The sequence below is a fragment of the Leopardus geoffroyi genome, chromosome C2, assembly GCF_018350155.1.
Source record: "Leopardus geoffroyi isolate Oge1 chromosome C2, O.geoffroyi_Oge1_pat1.0, whole genome shotgun sequence".
Lineage (NCBI taxonomy): Eukaryota > Metazoa > Chordata > Mammalia > Carnivora > Felidae > Leopardus > Leopardus geoffroyi.
Window position 1 is genome coordinate 55,624,059 of NC_059333.1, and position 23,348 is coordinate 55,647,406.

Here is a 23,348-nt window from a genome sequence, read left to right on the forward strand (position 1 = left end):
GGGATGCAAAGATCTTTTCAAATTAATGTTTTTAATTTCTTTGAGTAAATACTTAGAATTATTGGGTCATATGGTATTTCTAATTTTAATTTTTTGAAGAACCTGCATACTGTTTTCCACAGTGGCTACACCAATTTACACTCCCACCAACAGTGTATGAGGGTTCCTTGCGTCCACATCCTTGCCAACACTTGTTAGTAAACGAAGAAATCAGATGTGTGTGTGTGTGTGTGTGTGTGTGTGTGTGTAAATGTTTGCATTTGTGTTTTGATTAGGAAGTATCCATTGGATTGTTGAGAGAATTACCCTTACCTTTGTAACTTAGAGCTGGTATGAGTCAAATATAGAAAATATCTACAGGCAGTATCATAATTAGGAATATTAGTTTTGCAGATGATCTCCCAGGACTTCTTTTAGTCAGGCACCAAATTGCCCCCTTCCCTATTAAGCTCACTAATGACAGGATACTCAGGCCTCAAGGCTTATGAAGGTTCAGGACCAGCCGTTACTTCTTTTCTACATGCTTGGTTGGCTTTTTCTGGCTTTTAAGGGAGAGTCAGTATCATGTAAAATAGTGTTTCTTTGAGTAAATACAATCTGAATGAATAGGTGACTTGCAAATGATCTTGTGGAACATGTTTTCTTTATTTGGGAATTACCTATGCTGAACTGCATTTTAATAATGGGCCTTCAAAAGTTCTGCTGATCTAACTTACAGCTGTATATTACACATGCTATTAGTGGGGTTTGTTTTGTTTTATTTTAGTTCTAGTTAATATATAGTGTTCTATTAATTTCAGGTGTACAGTATAGTGATTCAGCAATTCCATACATCACCTGGTGCTCATCACAACACGTGCACTCCTTAATCCTCATCACCTACGTAACCCCACCTACCTCCCCTCTGGTAACCATCAGTTCTCTGTAATTAAGAGTCTGTTTCTTGGTTTGTCTCTCTTTTTTTCCTTTGCTCATCTATTTCTTAAATTCCACATTTGAGTGAAGTCATGTGGTATTTGCCTTTCTCTTGGCATAATAGTCTCTAGCTCCATCCATGTCATTGCAGATGGTAGGATTTCATTCTCTTTTATGGATGAATAATATTCCCTTGTATACAAATACCACCTCTTGTTTATCCATTCATCTATCAATGGACACTTAGGCTGCTTCCATAATTTGGCTATTGTAGGTAGTGCTGCTATAAACATCAGGGTGTAAATGTGACTAATTTTAGAAGAGTTACTCTTGGAATAATTGAATAGAGAGTTATATAAATAGATGTACAGATGGATATTCTTTTTATTTTCATTTGTGTGGTGGCAGTTTTTTTTTTTTTTCTTTCAGGTAACATGCACGACATTCATTGATATTTGAACCAGAGAGTGTACATCTCACCTTTCCTATTTTATGAAGACATAGAATCATGATTTTGGGGGCAGGTGGCTAAATGTTACCTTTAGAATAAAGAAAACAAAACAATTAGTGTTAATGAAGATTGCATTAAACAGAAACTCATGTGCTCTGTGGAAAATAAATTAGCATAAACTTCTGGGGAAGCCATTTAGCAGTATGCACCAAGAGGCTTAAAATATTTGTCTTTTGACTGAGAAATTCTACTTATGAGAATTTCTTAGAATAATCATAAAGGTAAAATAGGAAACAATGTAAACGTCCATCTATAAATTAATGGTCTAGGAAACCCCAGTCAGCCAATTCTTGTGTAACCATTGAGAACACATACTAGGAGTATAATATCACATGAAAGATGCTTTTGATATAGTGCTCAGTGGTGAAAACCATAATGTAGAACATTTATCCAGTATGATTACAAGTTGGTAAAATATACGTATGCTGGAAAAAGTAAAATATTAAAATGTAGGTAGTGCCTTATCTTTGGATGGTCAAACTATGTAATTTTCATTTTCTTTTACAACTATTTCAACTATTCCAACTATTTCTTTAATGATCATATATATTTTTATAGTGGGGGAAAAGAATGTAATCTTTCTACTTGACCATTAAAAATATTACTTTTCTTGCAGCTTTAAACATCAGTAGTAAAAGTCTGCAAGCATTTGAATAAGACTTTTGCAAAACACAGTCTGCAGCATGGATTCTCTACCAGAACAGTTTTTTATGAGGTAAGGGATAGGTTGACAAAAACCAACCATGTTTGTTGCATTTGAAGACACAACATTTGTCCTTTCCATATAACCTTGGGAAGCTAGTATAGATGAGACACCTTTATACTTCAAGACAGTTTAGCAACTTTGATTAGTGGGGGATGTAGATGAGGGGAAATCTAATTTCAGGAAATTTCTCTTAAGTACTATACTCTGGCTAAACTCTAATTCCAGCTTTGCTACTTTCTAGGTATATAATCTCTCTGGACATCAATTTACCCATCTTAAAGTGACTGCCGTAGTGACTGTTGATGTACCTTCCTGTTCTAATATATCAGGAGCATGGTTGGATTCTGTTAATGTATATTGTTCTGTATTAAGTATTATTAAAATAATAAACGAATAAGATGAATGAGAGGAAGAGGGGTAGTCAGTGGTACAAACTGAGGAGTAGAGAGCTAGGAGGAGAACCAGCAGCCACAAAGAATGCAGAAGTTTCCACAGGAGGTTGGAGGGTATGATGGGCAACGTTAAATAATGCAGAAAGGCTAGGTAGAATGAAGAACTAAGACAAATCTGTTGACATAACAAGCAGGATTTCATTAGTAACCTTTAATAGAGCCATTTTAATAATTGGGGAGGGAGTGAGGATTAGTTAAGCTTACATACCAAATTTGTTAGGAAAACTGGTGAATATAGCAGCCCACATCCTACACTTTGGATTAAGAAGCTCTGAAGTAGGGTTTGGACATCAGGTTGTTCAAAAGCTTCACAGGTGATTTTAATAAGCATGTGAGACTGAGAACTGTTGGCTTGAACTCCATGAAATGGAATTAGGAAGTAGGGTATGCATTTGAGAACTTTATGTACTCTTCTACAAAAATTGAGAGGCTTCAGAATACTGGCGCACTATTTCTTATTCCTTGACAACACAAGAAAATTCCTTATGTTCCTTTTTGGAGTGGGGCTTAGAAGTGGATAAAAAGATAGTTAAGAGGTTTTTCTTTGCGATGACATTTTAAAGAGCACTGAGAACCATCTTGTGAAGTATCGTTTGTGTGTATAAATCATCTTTTGTTGAAACTGTCACTATGTGGATAATACTGTACTGTTTATCTGTCCCAGTTTCCCCTGACAAAATCTGTTGGCATAGTGGAAGATGATAAATGATTGTCTATGAAATGAATACATAAATGTGAAGTAAAATGGGATAATTTTTATAAAGTATAATGCTGAGTAAATGAATTGATATGTTTCTCACCTCAGTTTTATCTCTGCTAGTGTATAGAATTCTTATGGGCCCAATATCATGGTTCTGTATGTAGGCAAAAGCAATAAATTTTTTCAGTTCTGTATGTAACACCATATATGTTCACATTTTAAACCAATGCCAGAAGCAAAACTTGTCAAGTTATTCCTTTTTACAAAAATAGTTGGTTTTTAAATATGATATTCTCCCTCAATTTTAAAAATTTATTTTGGAAAACTGGATGACTATAATACCAGGAACCTGAAACAAAATATAAAAGGATCTACATAAGATAGATCCTTTCCAAACCTTTATTATCTTAATAAATGCATGCACATATACACACACACAACATGAGGCTTCTTAAGATCCTTTTTTCTTTATACTGAAGCAGTGCTATAAAGTTTAAATTTCCCCATTATTTTGGTCTATTGTGTGTCTATTCAAGAAAAGCTTTTTACATCAGCCTTCAGTTCTGTTTACCACCATCTAGTAAGGGACAGCATAATTTTTTTCTTTAGCTTGAGTCCCTAAAAGATGTGACAACTACCACTATTATCAGTCTTTGCTATACATTGTTTACACTTTTGAACTTTCAGACAAATTCACTTGTTAGATTCTTTACTACTGCAGTTTAATTGTGTTCTTTGTAAGGAGACCCTCTGAATACACCTTTATTTTTCATTTAAAGTGGGGATCCTCCTGTGGAGGGGCAGATTAAGGAGGACATCAAGAATAAGGTAGAAAAATCAACTGATCAACTGGTAAGAGAAGATTTAATTCTCATTGTTAATTAGTAATGATTAATTAGGTATGACAGCATAATTCTAAATCTAGTCAGTTAAAATATTTGTTACAAATTTGGGGGTGAGTCTACTTTCCTTCCTTTATAAGTAAAAGTATGGTCATAATGAAAGCTCTCTGATAATTGATATGTGTGTCTCAAAGTTATTATAAGCACCAATTCTAACTAGAAGTTAAAATTAGTAGGTGATTGAATTGACTTTCCCAGAACATCCCAACAATCAATTTTAAGAATCTCTTATTTGTCTTTTAAAAGCAAAATCCAAATAAAATAAAAACTATACACATGAAGAGAAAACACACACACAGAATTTTATTTAGTAAGGCATTTCAGAGTTGTTTTGAAATTCTCTTTCCTGTTTTTATCTTTACTGTTAGAACTTCCAGTTCAAAATGAAAGAGAATAACTGAAGTATACATTAATATATGGCTTATATTGGCAATGACAATAAATTTTGTCGTAGCTTAAAAAAGACATATATATGTATACACACATATATATAAAAGCACACATCCACACACATACATAAATATCACATGTGCTTATATTTAACTAAGGTTGGATGAAGAGCTATTTGGTTCCTTTTAGTGCAATTTTAACCATACATAGTTATATATGATTATTGATGTGCACTGTTAACAAAGCTTATAAGATTATCAAGTAATATAGGAAGAGAAAATATAAACATAAAATAATCATATTATTCACCTGCATGAGGTTATCGCTATCAAAGCTGTTGCAGAAAAAAATACAATATATGCAGATGTACATAGGGAAATATACTTGAACCAGGGAGATTAGATCCAGAATATATTTTTCTAACTACAGAACTGGAAATACAGAAATCAAATGCAGTAGAAACTTTGACCTGAATTTGGTTTAGAGGCTAAATTAATTTTACAAAAATGATTTGAGCATCAAATATTTTGATATCTGACTTAAAAGATGGAATTTATATAATTTATAACAACTAACTGAAATCATATTTATAGATAAAAATACTTAATAAGCGTGAAGCTTATAGTATGCCCTATTAAAAATTTTTATTCATGCCATAATCTTGCTTATCAATTTGGTAATTAGTATAAGATGAGTTTGTGGTGTTTTTTGACTGCAGAATTGACCGTTAGTTTGAAATGTGTGCAGTACTAATAGTGGTTATTCTTTTTAAGGGTCTATCTATTGTGGAAGTTTTGTTTTTGTTTTTTTGAACTTTTTGAAAAATATCAAACCTACAGAAAAGTTGCAAGAATAATACAAAGGATACTTATATACCCTTCACTGAGATGTAGCAAACTGCTAACATTTTCCTTCATTTTTGGATATAATTTTCATACAATGAAATATTATAAAATGTAAGATTATTTGTTGGGTATTGATGGGAATGGAGGAATCCTAATTTAAGACTCAAATCCAGAAGGGGAGAGTAGGCAGATAGGACTCTATTGTGGACTTTACTGATTCCTAGTCACTTTCCTGGGTAATTCTAGTCTGTTGGAGACCTGATGGTCAAGGAATCACCCCCACCAGGGCATTTCAGTGACTCAAGTTTTGCATGGCCTTCTTAGTAAGAAACTGTCTGTTCTTATTATCAGAGGTCAGCAACAACATATTCATATTCCCTAAGTTTAAACAGTGTATAGGAACTGAGGTATCATGTTAAGATTTGAAGGAAGGCCATCATCCAGGCACATCTCCCTTTCTGTCGCCCACTCATTCCTCACAACTAATGTTAATAAATAATCCAGCAGGACTTGACTGTATAGCTATTGATTAACCATTAATTATGGCTTCATTAATTTGTAAGAATGAGTTCCTGTAGACCCAAGATTATTATGACTTACTCAGTTCTGACTGAATTAAGAGTCATTCTATTTTACTACTTTGTTTATAAGTATGATGTTTTCTAATTCACTACTCTATAAAAAATAGTATAATTTTCACATCTTAAAATATCTACTTTCATTTATAATTTTCAAATGAATTTATGATGAATGTATTAAATTAATGTATTAAATTAATATATTAAAGCTTCCTTAGTTTTGGTCTTAAATTTCCTGTTATGTTTTAAGTTCCTTGAAAGCAGAGAGAATGTCTTATTCTTACTTGGATTTTCTATAGGTCTGTCACAGTGATCTACATATAGTATGTAAAAGCACTTTTTAAAAATATTTGGTCTTAATATTAGAGTAATATGAACATGTATAATTATGGAAAGTTTTAATTAATAATGTCTTCTAGGATAAACAGGAAAAGGACACACCTACCGATCTTGTCTCTGTTAACCTACTAGTAGAGATGAAGAAGTTATTGAATGCAATTAATACTCTACCAAAAGGTGTGGTCCCTCACATTAAGAAGTTCTTACAAGAAAATTTTTCCTTCCAAATCATGCAGGTAAGATTATAATTTGTTCTTTGAGACAGAAGTGCAACTCTTTGTATAGGACTCTCCAGGGAAAACATACCATTTTCCTTTACTCTCACACTGCTACTACCCTCACAGCACTTCTGACACTAGATGTGTGGATTTATTCCCACACCAATTCTCCTATACTAACTAGTCATCCTACAAGTCAATTCAATTCTAATACTATCTACCTAGAGTTAGTATCAGATCCCACAAGTTAAGGGCTCAGTCCCAGTCCCACAAATCTGCCCCAATTCAGACACCAGTCACAAGTCCTAGGTTGTCTCTAATACTTCTGACCAACTGGCTATAGATTGGGACTCCCATGACCCCTTTTGGGTCCCACAATTTGCTAGTATAGCTAGCAAACACTTAATGTTTACCAATTTATTATATAATAAAGGCTATGATAAAGGATTTAGATGAAGAGCCAAATGAAGAGATATATATGGCAAGGTCTGGAAGGGTTCCAAGTAGAGGAGCATCTACCTCTGTGGAGTTGGGATGTGCCACTGCTCCCCTAGCATGTGGATGTGTTCACCAAGCTGGAAGTTCTTTGAACCCTATACTTCCAGGATTTTTATGGAGGCTTTATCATATCATATCATCATTGATAATTACTAATTCAGTGCCCAGCCCCTCTCCCTCTGGGAATGGGGGATAGGGCTAAAAGCTTCAAGCTTCTAATCATGGCTTGGTGTTTCTGGTGACCAGCCCTATCCAGGAGCCTGCTGAGTGTCATCTCATTAGAACAAAAGATACGCCTATCACCTAGGAAATTCCAAGGGCTTTAGGAGCTCTGTGTCAGGACCCAGAGTCAAAGACCAGAAATTATCAGGAACTAGGGGCAGAAATCATGTATGTATTTCTTATTACTTCACAGTGACTCTTTTCCTCCCTCCTTTCTTTCTCACAATAGTGTAGCTAAAGTCTTGAAATCTTCATCTTACTTTTTGTGAAGGGCCTTGACTTACAGACTTTTATTAATGAAATAAGTTAGTTGGTGCTAGCCTTTCAAGAATAATGGTGGGAATATGGGTTAGTAGCCAGTAAGCCATTGACTGTGAGGTCTAGTGTTTATTTTTATTCTACCAGTAACCCATAACATGCCATCCTGGGACAGGGAATTGCTTTCAGTTTCCCTAATTTGTAGAACGTTAACAACTTTTTCAAGAATGTACGATGAAGAAAAATAATGTCCTAAACTTTTTTATTTATGAATAAAATAAATACTATAGAGAATATACTGTAGATTTTCATTTTGGAAATAGTTTTTTTAGATAATTTGTGAAACTTTCAGCATAAGATGGATATCAGTTCCTAAATGCATGGAGTTTTTCAAAGTTAAAGAAAATGTTCTACTCATTTCTTTGTAGCCTTTAATTGGGGCAATTCCACGGTTGCCTTTTCTGTGGAAGAATACATTATTAATTATTTCCATGAAACAAATCAATACTGTTATGATTAACAATTCAAACAAGCTCTACAAATATCCAAAGACTACATACAATTATAACCTTAACTGAGATAATTTTCCAGTATGAATTCTGGTTTGAAAATGATGGAATTATGCCACTATTTTCCTCTTATCTGTTGGAAATCACCCAGAAACAACAATCAGTAGCCTTTCTATATGCAAACAACAGCCAATTAGAAGATATAGATGAGGGGCGCCTGGGTGGCGCAGTCGGTTAAGCGTCCAAATTCAGCCAGGTCACGATCTCGCGGTCCGTGAGTTCGAGCCCCGCGTCGGGCTCTGGGCTGATGGCTCAGAGCCTGGAGCCTGTTTCCGATTCTGTGTCTCCCTCTCTCTGCCCCTCCCCCATTGATGCTCTGTCTCTCTCTGTCCCAAAAAAAATAAAAAAATGTTGAAAAAAAAAAAAGATATAGATGAAAGAGTACTTATTTATAATAGCAATAAAAAAGGGAAAATACCTAGGAAAACACTCAAGAAATATATAAGATATAAACTAGTATTTCTCAAAATTTTTCCTATACCACCTACATGAGACTATCTGAACCCCATACTAAAGTCCTAAAGAATCAAAATCTCTGGGGGTAGGTCTGGGAATCTGCATTTTAGCAAGTATCTACACATTGATTTTTTTCACATTAAGTTTAGAAATCAATACTTTATATTAAAACTAAATAGAGATTTATAAAATTCTAATAAAGGTAAGAAAAAAAAGACCAAATGACAAGCAGTACATGTAAGAAGACACAATGTGATAAAGCTGTATCTCACATAATTCCAATAAAAATGACAAAGTATGTTGTTTTTGGTTTTTTTATTACTGAAAGCTAATTCTAAAGTTCAGATGGGAAATAAAAGGAAAAATAGCCAAGAAAATTAGAAAAGTGTAGGGGAGACAGGCAGGGAATTTGCCCACTTAGATATTGAAACTTAATGTGAAGCTCTCATAAGTACAAGATTGTATTACTTGCTCCTGATTCAGTGGACAAGTCTAGAAAATAGAAGAGAAATTCCAGAAGCAGACTCAAACACATACAGAACTGTTACATATGAGAAGATGAGTAAATTGATAATATTGAATGGGAACTGGACAAATTAATAATCCCAGTAGATTTTAACATGACTCTCTTAATAACTGATAGAACATGTACACAAAATAGGTAGAATGATAGCAAAGTTGATCTAATTGACACACACACACACACACACAAAACATGAAACACGATACCCAACAGTGGCAGAATATACATACTTTTTAAGTGCATTTACAAAAATTGACCATGTGTTAGTCACAAAGCAAGTCTCATCAAAGAATCACAATATATAGAGCATATTCTCAAACTACTGTACAATTCACTTATAAATCAATACAGAAAGATTAACTAAAAAATCATTATTCTTAAGAGTAACCCATGGGTCAGAAATCACAATGGAAATTAGGTAAATTTTTGAACTGAATAAAAAATGTATATCAAAACTTGTGTTATAAGTAAAATATGTTTTTCAAGGAATACTTATAATCTGAAATACATGTATTAGAAAATGAAGCAAGGTTGAATATCAGTCATCTAAACATAAAATTCAGGAGATTAATGGAAGAACGGTAAATTAAAAACAAAGTCAAAAGAAGGAAGTAATAAAGATATCTAAATTTATTGAAATAGAATAAAAAAAGTCAATAAAGCCAAAACTTGGTTTTCTTTTAAAGATCAGTAAAATTGATAGCCCCCTGCTAAAAATCTTAAGAAAAAGGCAAAAATAACTTAAATCATGAATGAACATGAAAACATCAAAACTAATTCCACAGTCATCTAAAGGAAGATAGAGAATTCTGTTACCTGCAGTGGCTGCTAGAGTTGATTTAGAGCAACCTTGCTTTGAGAAGTACTAGAAAAACTGGACAACATCTTCCCTTAGTAATGCTTCTTTGTGCTTTTCTGGAAGATCACTTCATTCAACTAGGGATTGAGATGTTTCCAAGCTTCTGTTCTGTGAAGAAGGGTCTATTTATGTTTTACCTTTTGTAGTAGATACTGTGAGTGTCCTGCACATACCTCCTGGCCCCTTGGACTCTTATTTCAGTATGCTCTGGACAATCTCCAGTTTTCCATGTGTCTATGCCTCAAGGTTTTTTGTTTTTTTTTGTTTGTTTGTTTTTTTCCCTGAAACTACAGAAGGCTGTACTCATGGCAGTTCAGAAATCCCAAGGAATTAATATTCTCATGTCACCGCATCACCACTCAATAAGCCTTGGGAGTTCTGCAAATATTCCAGTTTTCTCTCCCCTTGAGTTGAATAATACTGCAGCTTGTATTTTTCACTGGTTTACAGAGTCCCTCTGTTCTATTAACCCCAGCTTCCCACTGTGGGTAACTAACTTAATAACTCACTCATTAATTTAAAGCTTGTTTTTCCTTCCCTGCATCACATCTCTATTCTCCACCATTGTTCTCTGAACCTCCCAAATAAACTACTTAAATTCAAACTGGAACAAAAACAGACACTCTTACTTTAAGGGTATATTTCTTCAGGGTCTGCACCAAAGGATGAGGTGTTTACCAGGGTCCCTCATCCTTGATAGGTCATACACTCTGTTTTTTCCCCCAGCTTTGTAAGTTGGCTAAAAGCTACGCCTAACATGTTAGCCACAACTGAAAATGTCAGTTGCCTTATGGAGAAAAGTGGCTCCAAAAGTCAGTCTCATGTCTGAATGTTGGCTCCAGAGATTTTCAATGCCTTCATAGCTTTCTGTTGCTTTCAAAAAAATGGCTTTTACATTTTTTCCAGCTTTTTTAGTTCTAAAGGAGGTGGAACTTCAGTGTTAGGTTTTATATGCCTACTCAAATTCAAGAGCTAGTGTTGAGTGACTGGTTGGATATATGAGTCTGGAATTAAGGGGATGGTTCTGAGCTGGAAATATAAACTTGCAAACTGTCAGTATGTAGACACTACTTAAAAACATGACAGTGGATTACTTTAGGGAATGTATGTGATTATGGGGAAGACGTTCATTAAATTGAGTGCTAGAGAGACGGAAATAAAGTCTCTAGTTATCTAGGAGAAAAACGGAACAGTATCGTATACTAGAAACCAAGTTAAGAAAGTGTAGGTGAAATTTTCCACACAGATAATATATCATTAAACAGATAATGGAATTTAAGCCAAGCACTTGTAGGTACAAGGCTTGGGAAATGGATGCAAAGATAACACACAGTCCTCCTTTTCATTTCATCCATGGCAGTAACAAACTGTGATATAAGTCGTATATTAGCTTGGTTCCAATCAGATTGTAGCTTAAGATGCCTTGCCCTCGTGTTGGTATTAATGCCAAGCATTCCTGCTTACTGCAGGGTCAGGGCTGGAAGGAAGATTTTGGCTATGCTTAGAGGATAGAAGGTATGAGAATAAACTGGGATTACTAATAGAAGTGGTTGTGGCCAACCCCTCAGCAGGCTTAGGAATGCTTTTTAAGTGTTTTGAGGAAATAGTTACAGAGAAGATTTGTCAGACTAAAAAACAAACAAGAAAACAATTGTATCTCATTGGTGTGGATTTTTTCTTTAAATCCTCTCCAGATTTTCTACAACGAGCATGTATTATTTGTATAATAAAAATAAGTGTAGAATTTGCTTTAACTTAAATTTTGGACCAAATTATTTTCCACAGAGAGAAGTTGCAGCTAACAGTCAGAATGGGGAGGAAATTGTTCCTGTTTTAACTTTACGTTTCTTGATAACACAACTGGAAGCAGCACTTAGGAATGTTCAGGCTACTAATTATACTGTAAGTGTTTTCTTTTGAAAGTTTGAAATAATGGGTTTGGACAACATTTCTCAATGAGAGGGTAGCCAATGCATGCTTGTTTTAAGGTGTAGACCAGTTTGTATTTTCCTTTTACCTCTAGAGAAAAAGTATGCATAAATTTATTTCCTTCCTGTGTCTTGTACTTTTTGATGACTGCATGTCCATAATAAGCCTAATCTAGTCCCTTCCTTACCATAAAATTGTTCATCTTCAATAAAGAGAAACTTCAATAAATAGTAAAATTGGACTTTCCCAATTGAAATAGTTATAAACTTGAGAAACTACTACTTGCTTTCCTCCTAGTTATTAATCAGCTCCTCTTCTGATAACTATATTTGTAAAAATTGGAACTTCTGTCATCTGTTATTGAGTACTCATGAGAGATAAAATTAACAAGATATATTTGTATGTTAGAAATAAATAGAAAATCTGAGGAAGAATAAACCTGGCATCAAAAATCAGAACCAATATGGGGCGCCTGGGTGGCTCACTCTGTTAAGTGTCCGACTTTAGTGCAGGTCATGATCTCACCATCTGTGAGTTCAGGCCCTGCGTCAGGCTCTGTGCTGACAGCTCAGAGCCTGGAGCCTGTTTCAGATTCTGTGTCTCCCTCTCTGCCCATGCCCTGCTCACACTCTCTCTCTCTGTCTCTGAAAAATGAATAAACCTTAAAAAAAAATCAGAACCAATAGTATAGGACAGTAAAAGGAAAAATCAGTTGCTTGAATAATTTGGATCAGTAAACTAAATTTTGTACACATGTAGAAGATGGATTAGAGTTACTGTCAAGAAAGGACCACCCAGATACCAACCAAGGTACCCAAAGACACCAAATCCCATATTATAAAGATGTGGAGAAATCATCTTTATTTAGGACTCTCGGGATGGGGGTTCTAAGTGGTGATACATACCACCCTAAAGGAATTGTACATGGAGTCAAAAGAGCCAACAAAATGGAGTTTGTATTAACAAGTATTCAGCAAGAACTTCTGGGATGCTGAAGATGTGCTGTTTCTCCCACTGACCAGGTTGCCAGGAAGTGAAATAAATGAGCATTAACAGATGCTGATTGCTTAGCCTACTGTACTTAGGCATTATTTCAATGATGAGTATTACGTTAAGAAATGGAAGAGATCCCTCTCCTGTTAGCATTGTTGAGCAGAATTGGAATCGTCATGAACAGAGCAGCCTACTGCTGTATCCTATAGCTCTCACTGTTCCTCAAGGCCACCAAGGCCACCAAGGATAGGTGGAGCAACTTGGTAGGAGGTGGCAGTGGGGTGAGGGCAGGGGACAGTTGCCAATAATCTCTCTATATCCATTGAATTCCAGTACTTAGAATAATCCCTGCTAATAGTGGCGGGGATCGTAGGAAGGGAAGGGCAGAGTCATGTAGGTCAGAAACCTACCACTTACATCTGTAAATTCCTGAGTTCTTTACCTTTTATTTATGATTATAGCATTACCACAATCCCACATCTTATGCTGTTCTCAAAATGTTCTTTTTAGACTTGTGTGAGCCAAAGGCTCTGTTGTATTTATTTGTGAAACCAATTTTTTCAAAGTTATAAAATAATAGCTTACACTTATTTAGTGTTTGCTATATGACAGACACTGTTCTAAGCACTTTTTGTAAGGATTAGCTCATTTGCTCTTCATAACCACCATCGCTCCACCATTATTCCCATTTTATAGATTAGAAACTGAAGCAAAGAGGTTAAACAACTTGCTTAATTCAGCAGGTAGTAAGTAGTAGAGTCAGGATACAAATCCATGTAGTCTTGGCTTTAGAGTCCATTCTCTGAACTGCATTTTACCTCCTCTGCAGAAATGGAAATTTTAAGATGGAAACCGGTTTGTGAACACAAACTCACTTGGTCCATTGAGCGCAAACATGCACGTCTATTTGCCCTGAGATTAATTTGAAGCCAAATTCTAACACTAGCCAGTTACCTCATAAATGTGTACTGTTGGCCATGAGAAGTATGCTAAGTAAGAGAATACAGTTAGATCAGTAAAGAAAAAGACTTCTGTCCTACAGATGCTTATCATCCCTATGTACCTGCAAAAGATCTTGTTTATGGGACAGTCTTGTAAAAAGCTAATGTGACAAAAGACAGGGTTATGATCTTAAGTCAATAGAGAGCTTACGAACAGAATGTACAATATCGTTCTCCATGGACAATGTTTAAACTTTTTATTTGAGGTAACTTTAGATGCACAGAAGTTGCAAAAATATAGCTGTACAATACATAAGTGCAGAAAGGTTTTTGAATACCTTTCATTCAGTTTTCCCCAATAGTTAGATGTTACATAACAGTATATATTATCAAAACCAGGAAGTTGGCGTTGGTACAGTGGGTGTTGTGTCCGGAGTCTCTAAGACCACCCTCCTGTTTTGAAGGACTTCAGGGACTCAGAATGTAGTTGTACTCACTGCTACATCTGTATGGAGATCCTTAGCCATTTGTAGCATGTGGGGGCAGGAGGGGGAAGGAGACAATAAATCCTGATGGCTTTCATTTTGTTTAATCACACTGTAGTGTTTTATTTTGAGATTATCAATTATCCTCTTTCTTCTTCAGGGTTGAATTATCAAATACATCTAGTGTATTTGCTATTTCTCTTTTTAGATGATCGATAATATGATAATTTTTACTCTTTTTAATAATTACTGAGTAGCCTAGGATATTTAATTAAACTTACTATACTAAAAACTATTTTCGTCTAAAGAGCCAATTAATTTTTTTTCTTTTTAGGCACATCAGATTAATATTGGTTATTATCTGACATTATTATTTTTGTATGGAGTAGCACTCACTGAAAGAGGAAAGAAAGAGGTATGTAGTATGTATTATTGCCCATTGTAAGTGTTTTCACATACGATGACTTGATTTTAACAAAATGTTGATTTTAGAAATTCTCTCTTAAAAACTGAGAACAAACTGAGGGTTGATGGGGGGGGTGGGAGGGAGGGAAGGGTAAGTGATGGGCATTGAAGAGGGCGTCTTTTGGGATGAGCACTGGGTGTTGTATGGAAACCAATTTGACAATAAATTTCATATATTAAAAAAAAAAGAAATTCTCTAAATGTTCATTTTGAAATGTTGGCTAGGGAAGATCTTAAGTTCTTTTGTGAATAGGTATTTTAATCACTGAGTATATTATCTATATGATCACATACAGAGATGCTAGGATTAGAGATGTGAATAAATGACTACATGACTGGATCAATATTAAAGCTGCCCTAATTTCTCCAGTTTGGAAAATAATTCTTGTAATAGAAAAAAAAAATGCTTTTTACATCAGCCAAACCTAGTTTTATGTTACTACAGGATTATACAGAAGCAGAGAATAAATTTCTAGTGATGAAGATGGTGATCCAAGAAAACGAAATTTGTGAAAACTTTATGTCTTTAGTTTATTTTGGACGTGGTTTGCTTCGATGTGCCCAGAAGAGGTAAGGGTTTTAATAAATGGGTAAATCTTGTCTTTCAACTTTTAGCATTGTGACATGGATAGTTTTTGCACTATACTAGGTATGATGACATTTGTGCTCTTCTGGGTCTTCTTCACCTGTTCCTATGGAAATAATTTCTTTAATGTATTTGAGAATATTAAATATCAAATCTAACAGATCATGGCAGTAAAAGTCAGTGTAGCAAAGACATTAGGGACCATAGGCTTTGGAATCTGACAGAACTGGGTTTAAATCCATTTTCTACTATGTATCTAATCAATGACTCTAAGGAATGTAGTGTTGCTCAGCCTTATCTTTTTTTTTTTTTTTTTTTGTCAGCCTTATGTTTTTTATCTATAAAATGGAACTAATAATAGTGCCAACCTTATAGGGATGTTGCAAATGATTAAGTGCTCGGGCATCTGGGTGGCTCAGTCGGTTAAGCATTAGATTCTTGATTTCAGATCAGGTTATGATTTCACAGTTTATGAGATCAAGCCCTGCATTGGACTCCATGGTAACAGCATGGAGCCTGCTTGGGATTCTCTCTCTCTCTTTCTCTCTCTCTCTCTCACTCTCTCTCTTTCAAAATAAATAAATAAACTTTAAAAAAAAATTAGTGCTAAGAACATAAAAATGGTAGGCTTAATAAATAAATGCTGGTTGTAGTTATTAATACTATCACCAGTTGAATAGGTGTTTAAGGTATAAATGAGCTTTTAAAGCATTGAAAGAGTCCAGATGCTATGTTTGGGGAACATTGGGGATTATATGTTTAGTGAAATTGTATGGGGGAACCGATATGGATTGCTTCCTTATTTGTACCCTTAGCCATTTGTAGCATAATTCATTAATTTCATTTGCTAAGAATGTATCATATTCTAGAGACTGTGCTAGCATCTCTAGATAGCATTGGGGATACAATGATGTGCAAAACAGTTCCTATCTTCATGTAACTGACATTATAGTGAATCTTGTAGACCTTAATCAAATAATCAGTTATACAACTAATTAATTTGGAAATATAATAAAGAGCTATGAAGGAAAATACAGTGAATAATTAAAGTTTTTACTGGGCCCCCAGTCTAGTTATGGGAATCAGAAGTCTTCTTGAGGAAATAATGTTTGAGATTTGAAAGATGAATTAGGCAGTTTAAATCCTTATGCAGTATTACTGCTGTGTCCAACCATGGGATTCCTAGAAGAGTCATCTCTGTGGTAGTTACCTGATTCTTTTGTAAGGTTTATCGTCTATCCTCTGGCATGCTTGTTTTCCACTGGGGTACCCAGAAGACTTCCTGCTTCCCATTTACTAACATGATGTCATCAATATAGTGGACTGGTGTGATGTTTTGCAGAATTTTAGGATGATCAAAATCTCTTTATATTGTAGAGAGAATTCTCATAGCTGTGAGACAAGACAGAGAATGTGTATTGCTGTCCTTCCCCCAGATGTGTGAGCTATTCTTTAGTCTCTTTACTGATGGGTGTTGGAGAGAATCTGCTTTCCATATCACAGATAACTAGAAACCCCAGTCACATGACAGCATCATTGACTTTCATCCCTGGCCTATAGAAAACAACCACCACTGAACTGCCTGAAAACACTGCTTTAATAGTTAGAGTGTCCTCTGTGCCTTTCCAGGGAACTGTGTTTAGTGGTGGCTTCTCTAGTCTTAGGTAGTAAGTCCATTATAATATCCTTACCTCCTTGAACTTTCTTTAATACTCTGCCTTCAAATTTCCTGCATTTCCACCTTAATTACTATAGGTCAATGTTGGATCCAAGCTTCAAGTAGCCTTCTCAGCAGCATGGTGTCTCAGGTGTCCTAGCTAGGAAAGTAAATCTTGAATTGTGGAAGAGTCCTTCCATATCAACATACACTTCTCTATCCAGTTGTATATTTGTCTATTGGGTCAACACTCTTAAGATCCACTCCCACATATGTTTCTGCCAGTACATACTGGTCAAGTTCTGCAATTCTTAGGCTGAATAAGCTTTTTCTTTCAGGGCAGGAACTCTGTTTTCTTACATGGGCTCTGTTTATACCTGACCCTAGAGTTATTGCTCTATGGGCAGTAAGCACAGATGAGAGAGGATCTTGAGAAGGAAGGGCATCATCTTTTGAGATATGAACCTCAGATGATACTTGGTCAGTAAAGGGATTCTGATACTCCTTGTCAGCCAGAGGGTCGAAGGCAATTTAAGGGTTTTACTTAAATGTCTCCATTTCAGACCTCAGGGTCTACTTTTTCCCCGATCGGAGCTCTGATTTTAGCATAATCCACTGAGGCAGTGTTTTTAGTTTTTGCTGCTGTTTTAACCTTATGATTAAATACTGGGCCTCATTTTCAGCACAGTTTGCCCTTATTAGAGTTGGTAAGGGTTCTTTAAATGTTACCGTAGAGGCCTTTTAGCTTTCACAGGGTGTCCTGAATTGGTAATAGTCCTGTCAAGGAGGTACATTTGGTCTCTTTTGCAGTTTGTTTCACCTTGTGACTAAATCTGGCCTGATTTTCAGCACATATTATCTTTATGGCTGCAGGAGAGAGTCTCTTTAAATGCTGCCATAGAGTCCTCTGTCTTTCACAGTGTGCCCTGAGTCAATAGTTGGCTGACCTGTGACTGTCATTCTCTTTCTTCAAGGCTTCCAAGACAGTAGACAAAAGCCAACCAACTCTACAATCCCTTTAATTACCAAGGCCCCCATACTGTTCAAGCTTGAGCTACTACATAATCTATTGCCTCCCCTTCCACCTGTATTTCATCCCAATCTACCACAGGTGAGAGTCCTAGTATTTGTATTTCTATAGCATGCCAGAGGTTATCATCACCCTACTTACCACCAAAAAAAAAAAAAAAAAAAAAAAAAAAAAAAAAAGAGTTGCTCATTGTCTTATTGGTAAACTATCTAGTTAAAGTCCCATTCAAACTAACCTTATTTTAAAATAAATGCCTTACAGATATAATGGAGGACTGCTAGAATTTCATAAAAGCTTACAAGAAATAGGAGATACAAATGATCATTGGTTTGACATAGATCCTGCAGAAGATGAAGATTTACCTACAACTTTTAAAGTAAGAAATTAAGAACAGCATTTCATCTGTGACTAATCAGAATCCTCTTTGATGAAGTGTGGTCTGTGCTAATTTTGTCGTATTCTATAGCAGCATGTTCTTTTATTGGAAATTAGCTTTTTGTATAAGAAACAACATTAATCCCATTACTTTGTGCAGAATGTATGATTCAACACATAGAAGTGAGGTAGCTGTGTTAGCAAATAACAAGATTTGTTATTTAGAAACAAGATTAAAATCTATGCAGGTCCGGTACTTCGTGGGGCTATAGCTAAATGTGGTAGTTAATTAACTTACTTTTTTTTCTAATTATACTTACCGTTATTTTGTTGTTGATTTAAATTTAAAAAGTACTAAGAAAACTTAAAAAAATTATTTCAGAAAATTTGAAAAATGTTTAAGTACTGAAAGATAAAATTTATCCATATTTCCTCAAAAGGAGAAACTAATACTAGTATTTTTATATGTTTTTCCAGACACACATGTATAAATACTTGTACCCTTTATTTTTAGTAAATTGGTATATTATATACATTAATATATAGTTTAGAAATATATACTCTGAGTTTCCCAGTAATTAGATTATTCTACAGTATGATTTGTTTTCATGGTTCATCATAAAATCATGCTTTAATTTGCATAACCAGTTTCCTGCTGTTGAATATTCAGTTTATCCTAAACATTCCAGTTTTTCATTATTATGTAAAGTCATCTTTGTGCATGTCCCACATAATTCCCATAGGACACATTTCTAAAGGTGGAATTGTGAAGTCTTTAAAACACTTGTAAACATGTTGGTATTTGTCTTCATATATCCTCTTAGAAAGTTTGTACCAGTTTGTATTCTTAAGGCAAAGTATGAGGGTTTCCATTTCCTCATACTTTCTAGGTATTCTTTACTCTTGGGGTAACTTTCATCCATCTTTTAAGTCATATTACAGTCACTTTTTAATTTGTTTATTATGAAAATAGCTACACTGAGTTTCTTTTGGTTAGTGTTTGAATGACATACGTCTTTTCAGACTTTTACTTTAAACCTTTCGGGATCTTTATGTTTGGGCTGACTTTAAAGCCAAATGCATTCCTCAAAGCAGATGTTTGTAAAGATACAAAATTCAACTTTCTAGTAAGCTGTAATAGGTCAAATTGTATATAGCTAATAATAGAGCCTCGATATGTATGGGACAAAAGCTAATATAACTAGAAGGAGAGATAGAAAACTCTCCACTCTCAGAGTACTGTTTTAGTGTAGCTATCACAGTAATCAATAGAATAAGCAGTTTTTGGCATTTATCAGGATAATCACATGACCTTAAACCTAGACTTAGTAATGATTTTATATATTATTTTTAACATTGAACTTCGCTGCTTGCCTAAAGCAGGCCCTACTTGGTCTTTCTTTTCTCTTTTTCCTCCTCCGTTTAAAATATTTTTTGTTATTCAAACTTTTTTTAGTGAATTTTTTTATTTCATGCAAAATAATACATGTATGTAGTTTGTCAAATATTAGAAGACTTAAACATTAACAGTCTGTGGTACATCAGCTTTAATTGTAGTTCCTAACTAGAGAAACCTTCTTCCAACTCTCTAGACACTTTTCTTTGATATTTACCTATATTTTTTGAAAAGATGTGCTGCTTTTTGAATATTTCTCCATGGTAGATATTATCTTTGACTACCCATGATGGCAGATGAGGAGGGTTTATTAGCTCTTATACCTCCCCTTTACACATACATTTCCCTTTCCCCATCCTACCAATAGTCAGTCATATGTTTTTATTAAATGTGCCTTAGGTTTTTCTTTTATTCCTTGGAATATCCTTCACTTCTATGTAGAATCGTCTGTTTCTTTGATCTCAAGCTTTCTTTTTAGGTTTACTCCCTTGTTTTGGTGGTACAGCTCCTTCAGCAGCTTCCTAGAAAAGGGTACTTGAGGGCGCCTGGGTGGCGCAGTCGGTTAAGCGTCCGACTTCAGCCAGGTCACGATCTCGCAGTCCGTGAGTTCGAGCCCCGCGTCAGGCTCTGGGCTGATGGCTCAGAGCCTGGAGCCTGTTTCTGATTCTGTGTCTCCCTCTCTCTGCCCCTCCCCCGTTCATGCTCTGTCTCTCTCTGTCCCAAAAATAAATAAACGTTGAAAAAAAAAAAAATTTTTTTTTTAAAAATAAAATAAAAAAAAAAAAAAAAAGAAAAGGGTACTTGATTGGGAGGTAAATTTTTTGAGATCTTTCAAGTCTTCGAAATCATTTCTTTTTTGTACACTTTATTTGTATCTTGCCTGGGCATCCAGTTGTAGGGTGCAAATTATTTTCCTTTATATTTTCAGTGTGTTTCTGTTACCTTCTTTGCTTCCAATAGTACTTTTCAGAAATCTGATGCTCTGATTCTCAATCTTTTGCTGGTAACCTGTTTTGTTTTTTTCTTTCTGGGAATTTTTAGGATATTCTGTGTTCTCTAGTGTTCTGAGATTATATTTTGAAAATGTTCTGGTACATTCTAAAAATTTACTTATTTGATAATTTCTTCATTTCCATTTTTTCTTTCTGAAATGTTTATTATTCAGATACTTGACATCCTGAACCGAATCTCTCATTTTATTATTTTTTTCCTTATTTCTTACATTTTATTTTTTTTGTACTATTTTCTAGGATATTTTCCTCAGCTTTAGCTTTCTGTGTAGGGCTGATATTCAGCCAGTGTACACTAGTGCTATTATATTAGTTATTATAATGTTAAAATATTTATATACAGCTTCCAAAAATATTTGCTGCCATGAGTTTTTTGGGCACCCAGCCACCATTCCAGCTGCTTTGGACTTTCTACCAGCCCTCACTCCCTTACTTCTTTAAAATCCAATAAAGGTTTAATGTCTGACAGAGCAGAATGCTTCAATGACCCTGTTCTGGCTGTAGGCCAGCATGTTCTTAATTTGTTAAGATTGATGCCTGGCAACCCACTGAAAATCTTGCTTCTCAGACATTATGATTAGTTTCTTTTTAGGGCAATTAGAGGGCGACCTGTACCCCTTTATCCTGGGTGAGTTCCACCAGAGGCCATCCCTGCCCCAGTTGTTCCCGTCCTCATATATCCCCTTAGATAAACTCATCCTGGTGGGGCAATATAGCACCCTTAGAGATGCTGGCACCCTAGCCAGGGTGGTGTCCTTTGAAATGCTTGTTATTTTTTAACATTACCATTGTACATATCCTTCTGTTGAAATTTTAATTTCAATGACTATTTCAGCTATTATCTACTAAGAGTTTTTGTTGTTGTTACGTATTATGTTCTTTGGTTTTTTTTAAATGACCATCTGTTCTTGTTTCATAAATGCATAATATAACAGAGGTAAATGTCAGCCACATCATGGAAGGCCTTAATAAGCCAAGTATGGTGTTCAGACCCTATCTTGAGTTTAATGTGAAACCCCTGAAGACTTTTAAACAGTAGAATGATATAATCAAATTATAATAAAATGAGAAAATGGAGAACACGCACATATACACTTGTATACTGTATGTATCTATATTTGTACGTATATATGCGTATGTATATGTGGCCTCTCTGGGAGGTGATACTCAAGTTGGAACCAGCAGATTGAGACTAGAACTAGTTCTGTGAAGACTGGGGGAAGAACAATTCTAGGTGAATAGAATATAGTGTGGCTTTCACAAGCAAGTCTGAGGAACTGAAAAAGATAAAACTGTGTAAATTTTATAATGAGCAAGGCTAGAGATGAATTTCAAGAGATGGCTAGATATACTGGGTTCAGCAGCACGTTCTGCAGAACCTTGCAGTCCTTGGTAAGGGTTCCCCACTTTGTTTTAGGTACAGTGGGAAGCCATTGATGAGTTTTAAGCAAGTAACTGACATCTTTTGCTTCTGTGTAGAGAGTACCTTGGAGCAGAGTAGGTGGGGGAAGAGGGGGGCAGTTAGGCAGCTGTTACAGTTAATAATCTAGGTAACAGCTGCCTAACTGTTAGGCAGCTCCAGTGGTAAAAATGGAGATAGAAATGGAAAAATTTGCAGTGTATTTTGGAAGAAGACTCAGTAGTTACTTGTTGATATATTACATGCAAAAGGTGATGGAATCTATTATGCAGTGGCTGAGTTCAAGATTTCTGGCTTGAAGCTGAATAGATAGTGGTAGATGACATTGATGTGAGTCCTATGAGGGCTAAGTCTTAGCCTGCTAAGTTTACTACTGTTACCATTAACATACATAACTTCCATAGCAAGCTGGCTTAAAACAGGCATTTTGTAAATATGTTGAATGAATGAATGCCTAAGATGGGAGGCAAGAGATAAGGAATAAAGAATAAGGAACAAAAGGATTAAAAAGGGAAAAAAACCTAATAAAATAGTTACAAATTGTAGTTAGTGTTCTAAAGAAGGCAAGGGGCTGGCGTAGAGAAGATGGAAAACACAGAGATACACACCCCTGTAGCTAGCTGCGTATATCCGTATGTATATATGCCTATAGGCATGTGTGGCATATATTTGGTGGGAGTATCAGTGGATCAATATTGAAGTACTAAGTTTAAGATCTGTGAAACTGCAGTAGTTATATATTTTCTGTGAGTCCTTTGTTGCTGCTGTTGTTGTTTTTAGCATTTCCATTTGGCCATTGGCTATGCTGACAGGATATACTACCCTCATACTGAAAGGTCCTTAAACGCCTCTCAATTCTTTCTCTCTCTCCTTGATACTAAAATGTTTTAGTTAATTTGGTCAAAATATCTTTATTCTTCAATATCAGCCATCAATTTAAAATTCTGAATGGCATGAAAAGAATGTTATGGTGACTAGATTTATCAAATAGTCTATAGAAGCTTATTAGTCATGTTGTATACTCTCAGTATATTAGAAATACTGCTATTTGAAATCTTGTAATACTGTCTCTCTAAGGGATAAGGATTAAGGACCTGGTCAAAGGACCTGTTTAACATAG

General features: G+C 35.2%; 1 protein-coding gene across 8 annotated transcripts in view; it reads left to right on the forward strand.

Annotated features, from left to right (window-relative positions):
- DZIP3 (DAZ interacting zinc finger protein 3) overlaps positions 1–23,348 on the forward strand; it is a 100,688-nt gene that overhangs the window by 13,745 nt on the left and 63,595 nt on the right. For 7 of the 8 annotated variants that reach the window (XM_045501926.1, XM_045501925.1, XM_045501930.1 and 4 more), the window contains 7 exons: positions 2,043–2,141; positions 4,064–4,136; positions 6,419–6,574; positions 11,727–11,843; positions 14,624–14,704; positions 15,200–15,324; positions 18,289–18,403. In XM_045501926.1, the coding sequence (XP_045357882.1) occupies positions 2,110–2,141; positions 4,064–4,136; positions 6,419–6,574; positions 11,727–11,843; positions 14,624–14,704; positions 15,200–15,324; positions 18,289–18,403 (699 nt within the window). In that variant the 5' untranslated portion in view covers positions 2,043–2,109. The remainder of the gene's footprint in view (positions 1–2,042; positions 2,142–4,063; positions 4,137–6,418; positions 6,575–11,726; positions 11,844–14,623; positions 14,705–15,199; positions 15,325–18,288; positions 18,404–23,348) is intronic. The other variant, XM_045501929.1, reaches the window with a different exon arrangement.